This window comes from Lactuca sativa, chromosome 9 (genome assembly GCF_002870075.4).
Source record: "Lactuca sativa cultivar Salinas chromosome 9, Lsat_Salinas_v11, whole genome shotgun sequence".
NCBI lineage: Eukaryota > Viridiplantae > Streptophyta > Magnoliopsida > Asterales > Asteraceae > Lactuca > Lactuca sativa.
The window spans coordinates 51,433,674-51,446,960 of record NC_056631.2 but is presented as its reverse complement, the minus strand read 5'-3'; the positions used below and the strand labels follow the sequence as shown (position 1 = coordinate 51,446,960).

The window sequence follows — 13,287 nt, the reverse complement described above, 5'->3', positions numbered from 1 at the left end:
ATTGGGTATGGGTTTTTTTGCCATATATAGATGGGGATTGAGTTTGTTAGCCATGATGTGACCATGGATTGGCCACGACGTGGAAGTCAGCCGATGATATTTTTGACTGTTGACTTTGACCTTGACCGTTGACTTTTGACATTGTTGACTTTTGGGAAATTGCTAGTATTTAAGTGTGGGTGAAAGTTTGATATTGGATAATTTGATAGGTGGGTTGTAGCACCGGGTTCTAGAGTCTTTGAGCTATGGTTGTTCAATTGTGGGAGTGAGGTGAGTTTTCTCACTTATTATGTAGGATGATAGATGTCTTTGTGACTCTTGAATGGAAGACCATTGGAGGACCATGGCATTTGTATGAAAGACCATGGGAGGATCATGACACTTGTATAAAAGATCGGGAGGACCATGACAACTGTATAAAAGACTATGGAAAGACTATAACAAATAAGATTGCAGGAGGACTGCAACAACGGGTGACTGTAAGGCTGTGGGAGGACCATAACATTCACATGTTCTTTATTGATATGTATGGTATGTGGTATTTTGGGGAACTCACTAAGCTTTGTGTTTACGGTTTGTGGTTTAAATTTTTTCAGGTTTTCTTATATTAAAGGAAGGGTGTGACTCGATTACATCTCATCCATTGGAGATTTCCGCACATAATAACTTTTGATGACACTCTGATAAATGTTTTTGAATCAAATGGTTTTATCTAGATCTTTGAAGTTGTAAATTGAACAAATGCTTCTATTTTTAAATGAAAATTTTGGTTTGAAATTTGGGACGTTACAATGTGTGTTTGTGTTAATCATGGTTAGTATTTGAAGTTGATTACAAGGATTGTAATCTTGCGTAAGTTTTTAAACTGAGACGTATAAATGATGTTTAGACTTACACCCACCAAGGAAGCCCCTAGTTGTGTAGTCAAACCATTGCTCTAATTAATGATTAACCTTTTTGATATGTTTGGAACTATGCGCCATATAATAAGTTTTTAGTTTAGTTGGGTCTTTGGAACTCTAGTTTGATTTGGTATGGGATACTTATTATTTAATCCCTTTTGTTTTGGATTATGAAATATCATTTCCATTGTTATAGAATATGGGTTAGTAAGCCCCTAATAACTTAATTTGGTTATTACTTTCTTTCTTTTGATATAATTTTTAAGTTATTAAACTCTTGATTTGATTTAGGATTTATATCCTAAGATTCAAATACGGGTACACATACCCTTTTGTCCTTGGTCATTTGAATCTTAGTACTCTATCCTTTTGGTTTATTAATATTTATGGTATTTGATGATTTTATGTTGATTTTGGGGGGTTTGATTCGAGTAAGTTATAACAATATCATCTTAATAAAAATGAATCAACGTGTTTTCATTAAGCATTTCATTGTCAAACTAGTTTTGAAGTGTGCTCATATTAGAGACTTAAGGGTTGTTTATGAATTATTAAGAATATTTATATTACAGACTTAAGAGTTGTTTATGAATTATTAAGAATATTTTGAAGGCCTCGCTTTTTGAGGTTGCATTTGAACTTGTGGTGATTTTTAAATTGATTACTAGCTTGCATTTATAACCAAAACTCTATATTTGTTTGTACTTTGGGACTTAATTCCGCATAAAAATATTTTAAAACATAATGAGATCATTTTTTCTGCATAAGTTGAGATCAATTTTTTTTGATATAAAATCAATGATTTTATAATCTTTTTTAAAAACAAGCATAGCGAAGGGTGTTTTAATCGTGAATTTATAAATGAGTCTATTTTTTAATTATAAACTATAAAATAATAATAAATAAATCAAAATAATAACAAGTAAGGATGATATAGTCATTTCATGTCAAACATAGATGAATAATGTGTATTTCAAAATAGCAAGGAACAATGAGTGTGAAAATAAAACATAGGGACAAAATGCATAGATTGAGTCAAACCACATGGACGATTAGCGTAATTTTATCTATTTTTATATAAATTATATTGTTACTTTTTAAATATTGGAAAATTTTCATGCCATTATGTTTTCAATCTTTTATTTTAAAAGTTATCATTTTTTCATAAAAACCATTATATATATATATATATATATATATATATATATATATATATATATATATATTAAAGCTTTTACAATTGAATTATTTGAGAACCTGTTTTTTATACTATAAGCTTCAATTCTTTATATAAGTTGGTCTTATAGTTTTTGTATGAGAAGAAGATATTATTTTAACACACACACACACACATATATATATATATATATATATATATATATATATATATATATATATATATATAACATAAATAGTCACATCCAATTCATGATTTAAAATAACACTGCAAAACTTTAATGTAATGTTATACATATATACATATACATACACGCATATACAATACGTTTAAGGGTCGTTCTAAGCACCATACATGAAGGTAATTTGAGTCTTTTTAAGTTTTCTTAACATACAATGACTCAATAAGATGATATAAGAACCATATATTACACACTGTCTAAAACAAAAACACCAAATTGTATAAAAAGAAGGAAAAAAAACTGAAAATAATTAAATATCAATATTGTTACCATTGTCACCAACAATTACAATGTACTTGTCTCAATTCATAGCACAACTACATTGACCAGATTATTATAAGATATTGAAAGAGATAGATAACTGATAATAGAATAACTCTTACATAAGTAGAAGTTGTTTAATTTGAATGTAATGCACATCCTAAATCATTCTCTAATGACTTATTTCTCATGATTTTTGATCACCTTGTTCATCTCCATTAAGAAAAGTATCATTAATTTGATATCTTAAGACAATCTTGTTTAAAATTGAAGATGGATATAAATATTATCATTGATGTAATTAAGATGATTGGTGAGATGTGTTAAAGCCTATAGTATTTTTAACCATTTTGGTACATATGTTGGATTGGTTCTTTCCATAATTAGTACCAAATGTCACAATAAATGAACAAAATATTCCTAAATTGCATTAAGGTGGAAATATGGATTCCTACAGCTAGCTTTATATGAAGGAAACAATGAAAGATAACATTTGGATAAACATAAAAAGTAAATGTGTGTCAGTTAACTTTTGTCTTCGTTAAACACGCTTCAACTTAATTTTTGTGGTGTCATAGTGTAAACCTCTTTTTTTGAGTGGCGTCCTTCAGTTATATGCAGGGGTGCACAAAAACTGGACCACACCGAGTCCTGATCCCTGAATTGGATTTACCCATGATAAACAACTAGATTTTGCCTAAATTTAAATCAAAATCTATGAAATAGTATGCTCAAGAATCATATTAAAGTGATATTGCTAATTAACATATGATATTATTGAGTCATACTAACAACAACTTGATATAATTGATTATTTATTAGAAATTCATTTTAATAAATATTCAATAAACTCTTATAACTAATTGAGAAAATATTTATTTCATAAAAATAATTATTTTACAATTACAAGTAACATATTATTTCATATGGTATGTATTAATAAATCATATACAACATATTGGACTAGTTAAATCCTTTTGTCTTTTACCTAAAAACAAAGTTTGTATTTTATAAACTTAGAGTTTAATAAATATAAACAATTCTTTTCTTCTTTCATCATAAGGTTGAAAGTTTGGTGTAGGAGGAGAATGGGTTTCTAATTTGTTTAATGTAGAGTATTAAGCATGGGTGCATGCATGGGGATAAGGTTGTCTAAAGGTCTTAATGGTTAAGGACCTTTAGACTAAGTTTTTGCTTTAACTAGTGAGAAGGCTTTCATTTGTGATGCTTCTTCTGGTATTAGGTCGAGAGCATCTCTTCACTCCTCGCCTATCTTCTTTTGCTTTGAGCACTTGAAGAATTACCACTTGCCTACGCTCTCTTTGAACCATAATTGGGTTTGGTTCAAAGCTTAAAAGTTTTATGCAAAAGAACTAACATTGTACGACAAGTTGAGTTATTGTTAGTGTCTATAAAGTTCATCATTCTTCATCAACTTCCAAGCCTCCCAAGAGGACCCAAAGAATTACAAAAGGTTGTTATTTATTCATTTTCTTCTTTGGTTGATGTTTAACTTTCTATATCTTGCAAGATGATCCTTGTTAGGTTGTAACTAGCTGATTAAGTTCGAAATTTAAAGACTCTTGTTTGCCATATTTATGAGTTTTATGAAACTAATTTTGAACTAAAAGCCAACAATCTACCTAAATCCACTCGAAATTGGATAGGATCCGGATAAAATTTAATATGACGTCATCCAAATTGAATCATATCAAATTTCCTATTTGTGTACCTCTAGTTATTTGTTAAAAAAATTAAACTCTTTTAACTAAAATAAAGGGTTAGACACTATTCTTATTAGTGTCATTGACCGATTAGTCTATTTTGAATACAATAATGACCATTGATATTTTGAATACAATAATGACCATTGGTTCATTGTTTTTTAGTTCTTTCATGAAACTAATCACATGTATGTTTGGATACATGTATCAAGCAAAATAATTTTATATATTTTATTAAATTAGATCTTTAGGTTTTGTTTTGTAAATAGTTAAAAGTTAAATAATAGTTGAAAATTTAGCTGTTAACCGATAAAAAAAATGACGTTTGATAAAACTAGTTGATTAGCTAGCTGAAATGTGTAATATGACATGTAGAAGATTAAGTTTTTTTTTTTTTTTAATTTTTTTAATTTTTTTTATTTTTTTTTAAATTTTTTTTAATTTTATTAAGGAAAACGACCTAAAAGGGTAATATAATTATCATTTTGCACACATTTAATCATAATTGTTTTTTCTTATAAAATAATCTCTTGAACTTGTTGTTTCTATGTAAATTCATTTCTTACAACCAACTACTCCATGTTAAGTTTTCAATTTGTATATATATATTTAGTTTTTAATATTTTTTTCTTTGCAAAATAAGTCATTGTTGTTTTTGTACACATTCAATCCTTATAACCGATTTCTTCATGTTTTACTTATGTGACATCCGGACAATCATTAATGATGTGTTTTCGTATGTGGCTCGCCTAGGTAGTGGAATCATGTGTCATTAATAACGTTGTACTTTTGATATTAGTAACTGTTATAGTACAACATCAACTACATTTAATACAAATACTAATTTCATTCAATAACAATATCAATTGCATTACATGAGGTGAAAATAATAGATTAGCCATAATGATTCCAATACCAATACCAGTTAAATTTCATTTCATTACAGAAAACTAGGGCATCAACATTATTTGACCGATTGGGAGAAAGAAATCACAAATTCACAATGAATCTCGTAACCCAATTTTTTTTGTTTGAGAAGTATCAAATCGAGTTGGGAGGAAGCAATCACAATGAATCTTGTTGTATGCTATGGAGATAGATGAACCGAAGCCGAAGACATCTTCTTCTCAAAGAAAACTAGGGCACCAACATTGTTTGACTGATTTGTAAATTATGTTACTGATATAAGTGAGAGACGAACCACATATGAGAATACTTCATTAATATTTGTCCCACGTAAGTAAAACCTGAAAAAATCGGTCATAAGGATTGATGTGTATAAAATAAACAGTTACTTTGTAAAAAAACATTAAAGACTAAATGTATAAAACTAAGAAATTAACTTAGAATAACCAGTCATAAAAATTAAATGTATACAAAACAATAAGTTAAATAATTCATTTTATAAGAAAAAGCAAAAAAAAAAAAAAAAAAAAACTAAACATGTATAAAATAAGAACTATATTATTCATTTAATTACTAAAAAACATATCGGAGATAATTATAAAAAACTAAATAAATCGTTAAAACGTTAGTCTCAATAACTTCATGAAAAACTAAGTTATAAGTTAGTTTATTAACTATTTTTGTTTTGTGAATACCGAAAAAAAATCCGAAAATAAAAATAAAAATCCTCTTTAATAAATGAATGTTTTTTTGCCACATGTTATATTCTTATTCATTTTGACACTTGTCATTTTGTAAGAATTTTAGAAATTTTATTTCCACTTGTCATTTTTTAAAGATTTCCATTTTTTTAAAATAAAATTCCATAAAATTGTAATGGGTTTGAAATAAAATCATCATATTAACTTGATAATAAATTCTTATAAATACTTCAAATGATTTAATTATGTTATGTAAGTATTATATTATAAAATATTTCATATTTATATATTGATATTAAAATTTTATTTTTAATAAAACCGTGTAATACACGGGTCTCATATCTAATATGTCATATAAGCATAGCTTTAGTTTTAGTATACAATGGATAAACACCCGATAAAGTAATATTATATATTTTTTTTATCTATATTTCAATATCATGTCCTTTTCATCAATTTAAGTTTGTTGTACACTTGTTTCCCTTCCCAATGTTAGAAAAAAAAATATTTATTTAAAAGAACTGCATTCTCATTATATATATATATATATATATATATATATATATATATATATATATATATATATATATATATATATATATATATATATATATATATAGTTTCTGTATAAAAACTTGAAACCTGATTTTATATTATGTTCTATGATATGATATGTTTTTAGTACAAAAATATTTACAATCTATATCTTTTAAATATAAATTTAGTTTGTTACTTGTTAAATTTAATGAAAAATAAATAAAACTGTAGAATGTTGTACAGAAAAGGTAATCAAAAAGTGTTCTCATGTGTCGGTGGTCGAAACGTGAGATAATTATTCCAATTGTTTTTTATGCATCAAATACTTTAAAGATAATATATTTTTAATAAATTGAATCATCAAAATTCTTAACTCTATATTTCAAAATTTGTTATTACAACTTTTATTTCACATTTTGTTACAAAAAAAGATTATTAATTTATTATTCAATAAGCATGAGAATACATAAATAAATAATAAAAATTGGAGTGAAGCAGTAAAAAGGCTAAAACCCTGTACAAAGGGTTTTCAAAGATTCTATGCTTTCAATCAAAGTACCAATTTTCAGGAGCTTAAAGTTTTGGAATTTACCTTGGTCAGATTTCAAATTTCTAGGGTTTATCAGATATGGTGGAGCCTCCTTGGTGTTCATAAATTCATGCCGATGTAAAGCGTGAAACCGAAAAACCTTTCTCTCTCTTTCTATATCTATACATATATGTATAATGTATCTATTATCTTCTCTCTCATACATATAAATTGTATGTATTGACCGACATTTCCGGCGGTAGATCTACACACTGACGGTGGTGGTGGTGGTGGTTCGAGGTAAATCTCTTTTTTCTACATTTAATAGACCCAGCTGATCCCAAAGTCACCCATCCCTCTTTTAATTTAATTCAATATTCTACTATGTGTGTGAAATTATGTTTTAGTAAAGTCGTCTATGGATTCCCTCTATCTCTCTCTCTCTGTAACATTTAGTAAAGTAAACGATGAAGTTAATATCGCGCTTAAATAATTGATTAAATTAATCAATTCGATGTGAATCTCATTGATTGACCTTGTGATCATAATTAATTACCAACATCTAAAGTAGTGTGTGAACCAGTATTAGCGCGTTTAAGTTGACATTGATGCATTACGCATCTAAGTCTACTTGAGTCACTCCTATGTGTTTTAATGTATGTATAAAATATACATATATACTCTCTCTCTCTCTCTCTCTCTCTCTCTCTCTCTCTCTCTAACTCTCTCTCTCTCTAACTCTCTCTATCTGTCATCATATTATAGAGTGTGCAAGTGACTAGTATTAACGAGGGAGCTTTAGATCCAATTGCAAGATCAAATCTACACCCCTGTCTTTAGTCTCCGAAGTTGTACTAAAAAATCCTCATAAGCGTGTTCATAGCAGATGTAATCAGTGTTTTTGAGTGAGAAAAAAGCAGAGAAAAAATAGTGGAGTAGAATCGAGCGAAGACAGAGTAAATGAGAGACGGTGTATGAAATGATGGGGTATTGCAGAATTATTGGCTGAATTTGTTGATTTTGCTTGAATTCTCCATCCAATTAAGGTAAACAAATTATTCCTTTCCATTCAGCCAAGTTTTCTCTTGTTTTCTGTGGATTCCTTGCAAATGTATCTGCAAATTATATTACATTTGTTGCTTTTTCCTCATTGAATTTCTGTTCTATTGTGAATTTGAATGACACATAATTCTGTTTCTCACTAAAGTGGTTAAGGATCTTAGCAAATTGTATTGAAAAAGTTGAGAATTGGCTTTGGGTTTATTGGATCTGGTGGAGTAATTTAATGAACAGATCTTGTATCAAGCATTTACACCTTAATCCCAATGATACTCTGTCTTTCTTATTGTTTCTTTCAAAATTGAAGCTCTTTTTAGTACTTTTGTGATATGGATTTATCTTTTTAAATGCAGGAAAATGTCGCGACCGCTTCATAGAGGTGTTTTGGGTGGTGGAAGACCTTCAGGAAACATTCAAGATTATGTAGAAGACTCTCAAAAGAAGGTTAAAACCGATAAAGAAGATCTTGATAAAAGCTCAAAACTCCCTTCTGATTATGCATCTTTATCTTTGAGAAACCCATTCCAATTCCTTTTCTCAGATAACTCATCATCCAAACAAGACACCATTGAAAATGGTATCCTTGTATCTGATCCATTAACCTCCATAAGAAATCGCCACATGTTAACTTTACTTTTTCTTAAAGTCACTTTAGTTGCAATAGTAATCCTTGGTCTTTCCATGTCATTCTTATGGACAATATCCCTCACAACAACTTCTAAAGGTCAAATGATTCGTGGGTATAGAAGACTACAAGAACAACTTGTGTCAGATTTGTGGGACATTGGGGAGCTTTCACTTGGTTCCACTAAGTTTAAAGAATCTGAGTTTTGTTCACTAGAATCCGAAAATTTCGTACCTTGTTTCAATATCACTGAAAATCTTGAGATGGGTTTCACTGAAGGAAAAGAATATGATCGCCATTGTGGGCCCATGTCAAAACAGAATTGTTTAATTCTTGCTCCCCCTAAATACAAAATCCCTCATAGATGGCCTACTGGAAGAGATGTTATCTGGATTGACAATGTTAAAATCACTGCACAAGAAGTTCTTTCATCTGGAAGCTTGACAAAAAGGTCAGTAAATAAATAAAAAGTAAAAAAAGATATGAATTCGTTATTTTTCAAATCATTTTCTTCTTCTTCTTCTTCTTATTATTATTGTGATTGTGGTTGCAGGATGATGATGTTAGATGAAGACCAAATCTCATTTAGTTTTGCATCTTCTATGGTAGATGACAACATTGAAGACTACTCTCATCAGATTGCAGAAATGATTGGTTTAAGAAACGAATCATATCTTGTTCAAGCTGGAGTAAGTCAAACTTTGACTATTTGTTATAGATTCATTTCCTCTAATGGTGGTTTTTGACTTTTTTTTTTTTTCAGGTGAGAAGTGTATTAGATATAGGATGTGGTTATGGTAGTTTAGGAGCACATTTATTCCCAAAACAAGTTTTAACAATGTGTATTGCAAACTATGAGGCTTCAGGGAGTCAAGTTGAAATAGCTCTTGAAAGAGGTCTTCCTGCAATGATTGGTTCCTTTGCTTCAAAACAGTTGCCATTTCCTTCTCTTTCATTTGACATGATACACACTGCATGGGATGGTGTTGAATGGGATAAAAAAGGTACTATAATTTTTCATCATTTCTTAAAGATTTATGAAATCTTGAATTAAAAAAGGTGACTTTTTGTTACATTACAGATGGTGTGCATTTGATAGAAGTGGATCGAGTTTTGAGACCTGGTGGATACTTTGTATGGACATCAGCATATGCTAATACTCAAGCGCGTGATAAACAAAATTTAAAAAGATGGGATTTTGTGCGTAATTTTGCTAAAGATTTATGTTGGGATTTGTTATCTCAACAAGATAAAACAGTTGTGTGGAAAAAACCTAGCAAGAAAACTTGTTATGCTTCTAGGTATATCTTCTTTATATCTTTAATATCTTTTACCCATAAAGTTAGGGTTTAATCCGGAAAAAATAGAAAGTACAAGGTCTTTTATGCAATTAACCCTTTTATATATTGCTATTGTTAGTAAAGAAATAAAATTACATTGCTATTTTGGGTATAAAAGTAAAGTAGATTGTGTAAAATTGAAAAAAAAAAAGAAGAGTAAAGTAGGTTGCTATTTTGTGATGAATAGGAAACATGGATCGGGTCCTTTAATCTGCAAAGAGGGGCATGATGTAGAATTACCATATTACCACCCACTTGAATCATGCATTGGAGGAACTCGTAGCCATAGATGGATTCCCATTGAAGAAAGGTCAACATGGCCTTCTAGAGCTTCATTGACCTCCAAAGAACTTTCAGTTCATGGTATTAATTTTATATAATCTTTAATTTGATAAAGTTTAAGAAAAACATTGAAAATATTATATCATATAATGACAGGTGTACTTGCGGATGATTTCATGGAAGATAATTTAAACTGGAGGTCATTAGTTAGAGACTACTGGTCTCTACTTTCTCCATTGATATTTTCAGATCACCCGAAAAGACCCGGTGATGAAGACCCGATTCCACCTTACAACATGGTCCGGAATGTTCTAGATATGAATGCCCATTTTGGTGGTTTTAATTCCGCTTTATTGGATGCTAAAAAATCTGTTTGGGTTATGAATGTGGTCCCCACAACCGGGGTCAACCATCTTCCTCTTGTCCTTGACCGAGGTTTCGTAGGCGTATTACATGATTGGTATGTTTTTTTTGTATCGAATTAATTTTTTTTTCGATAAAAATGTTTATTATTGTCGTCAATTTGTTTATGTTGTTATTTTAAGGTGTGAAGCGTTTCCAAGTTACCCTAGGAGTTATGATATGGTGCATGCTGATGGACTTTTAAGCCTTGAAACAAATAAACAGTCTCGTTGCAGTTTGCTTGATCTTTTCTTTGAGATAGATCGATTACTCCGCCCAGAGGTATATATATTTTTTTATGAAAATGATGGGGTTGTTTTGAATTTTAATATTTGTTTTTTGTTAAATGAAAAATGAAGGGGTGGGTGATACTACGTGACACGTCAGCTCTGATTGAATCAGCAAGAGGCATCACAGCTAAATTAAAATGGGAAGCACGAGTGGTGGAAATCGACAGTAATAATGACGAAAAACTCCTTGTGTGCCAAAAACCCTTTTTAAGGAGCCAAATAAACACGATATGATATAATCACGTTTTCAATATTTTTTATTCATTCAGATAACTTTTGGGCAGAAAAAGAAAGCCTGAAGGGACTGAAGAGAAAAATAGAGTGTCTGATGAAAGGACTAAAAAACCTCCCTATATGCATGCCAGCAGACAGGGATGGTGTAATTACACGAAAGTATAGGTGCGGGGTTTTTATACTTGAAGGGTATTTTCGTCTTTTGTCTCTCGTGGGTATATTTGACTATTTGATGAATTTAGTTTGGAAGATGGGTTGGTTATAAGAATAAGTGGGAAGTATATATACAAGGCTTGAATTAGACGAAAGGAAATATCTGTTGTTTCTTGATGATCTTGACATTATTTTTTTGATTTATAATATTTGAATTCAATTCTTTGATATTTTGTTATTAAAATCCGTATGACTTTTTATTAAAAGAGACAGGACTGGTTTGACTCCTTTTGGGTTTGTATTTTGGAATTAAAGAAGGCCGTAGGACATGTTTGGCTTTGGCCATATCAACAGAGTAAGACAAATAAGGCCAGGAATTTATCATAAGTTGATAAAGATGATATTTCAAATAAGGCTCATTTAATAATACATCGATTAAGTTACAGTTTTGGTCAATGTGGCTGCAGTTTCAGTCTAACTTTAAAATTTTTAACAAACACCAATATACCCATATTTTTGTATTTTATAATATTTTAACATATTAATAAACTCTAGGGGACCATTTCTGTAAATTAAATAAAAGAAGCCCTAAAAGCCATGAGGCTTCACGTTTTCTCCACGTCTTCCATCTTGGCAGCTACAAACTCAGGCATCACCTAAGCTAGACTTCGCTGGTTGTTACCTCCGACATAGATGTCCTCCTTTTGACCATTGCTACACTTGTCTCCCTCCACATCGTTGCTTTCTCAGTGACATCCAAATTGATTCGCAAAGAGTTGTGAATCAAGTATAGTTTTCTCCAAAAGGTTGTTGGACTTCCGCCGATATTCCAGTCAAAAGAGCTTTGAAGAAGCCAACGATAACCATAAGTCGATGATCGAATAAGGAGCTTCGAGATATTTTTTTGAAAGGTAACCTAAAGGATGGTACAACCGTTGCAGTGTAAAAGATCCAACATAAAGAGGAAAAAAGGGGAAATAAAATCATATATGAAAATTCCGCTATAGCTAGCGTACAACATGTAAACCTTGCACGCCTTTTTGGATTTTGTGTTCAGAATAATAATCTTCATTTTCTCATATATGATTTCATTCAAAACGGCAGATTATCGAACTTAGTACACCCTTCATTTGTCGTGTGCATAATTGTGATAGATGCTTGTCGTGGCAACAACTGAAAACCACAATTAACATATCTAAAGCCCCATAATACCTACATCATAATTTCCGGTCAAAAGTCCTCCACCTTGATGATGGTTGTTGGCCTTTTGTCTATTGGAAATGATGATATAGTAATGGAAAAAGAAGGGAGGGGGGGAAGAAACGTAAAAAAAATGTGTAGTGGTAGGATGATGCGGTGGTGTTGGTTTTTTGATAACAACATTAGTGATGTGGTGATGATAGTTATGATCGGTGGTTAGTTTTCGACGACAATTAAGTGGTAGTGGTGGTATGACGATATGACGGTGTTGATATTGGTGATGGTGGTTGTACCATCACTAATACCGACAAGGTTGTATTCATTATAAGACTTTCGTTCAAATGATTCCAAAATTATATTTGCTTGGAGTGTTGGTTGTGTTTCTAGTTTATATGACTACGACGATAATGCAACATATACGTCTTCTCAAAATCATGTTTGAATGAATCAACATTGAATTATTGTTGCTACTTATTCTTATGTTAGTCTTATAAATGCTATTAAAAACGTTTTCTTTAAATAAATAAGACATTTTATTAACATAATTTAGAACCATTTTCTTGAAAAAGTCAAAACCATCTCTATAAAGCATACAAAACATATCTTACCATATTAGACAAATAGCAACAATTCCATTTAAAACAAAAGATCAAACATAAGAAAAAAATTGTTCATTCCTAATCCTATAGACACCCATGATTTGTCACTGAGGCCATAAAAGCAT

The 13,287-nt window shown here is 30.3% G+C and overlaps 1 protein-coding gene across 1 annotated transcript; it reads left to right on the top strand.

The window, feature by feature from the left end:
* The first annotated feature begins 7,647 nt into the window (after positions 1–7,647).
* LOC111921252 (probable pectin methyltransferase QUA2) lies at positions 7,648–11,591 on the top strand. Its single transcript, XM_023916826.3, has 9 exons — positions 7,648–8,024; positions 8,391–9,113; positions 9,216–9,351; positions 9,426–9,666; positions 9,744–9,963; positions 10,190–10,365; positions 10,441–10,744; positions 10,830–10,968; positions 11,046–11,591. The coding sequence occupies exons 2-9, from the start codon at positions 8,395–8,397 to the stop codon at positions 11,208–11,210; spliced, it is 2,100 nt and encodes a 699-aa protein (XP_023772594.1). The 5' UTR covers positions 7,648–8,024; positions 8,391–8,394; the 3' UTR covers positions 11,211–11,591.
* The last annotated feature ends 1,696 nt before the right edge of the window (positions 11,592–13,287 follow it).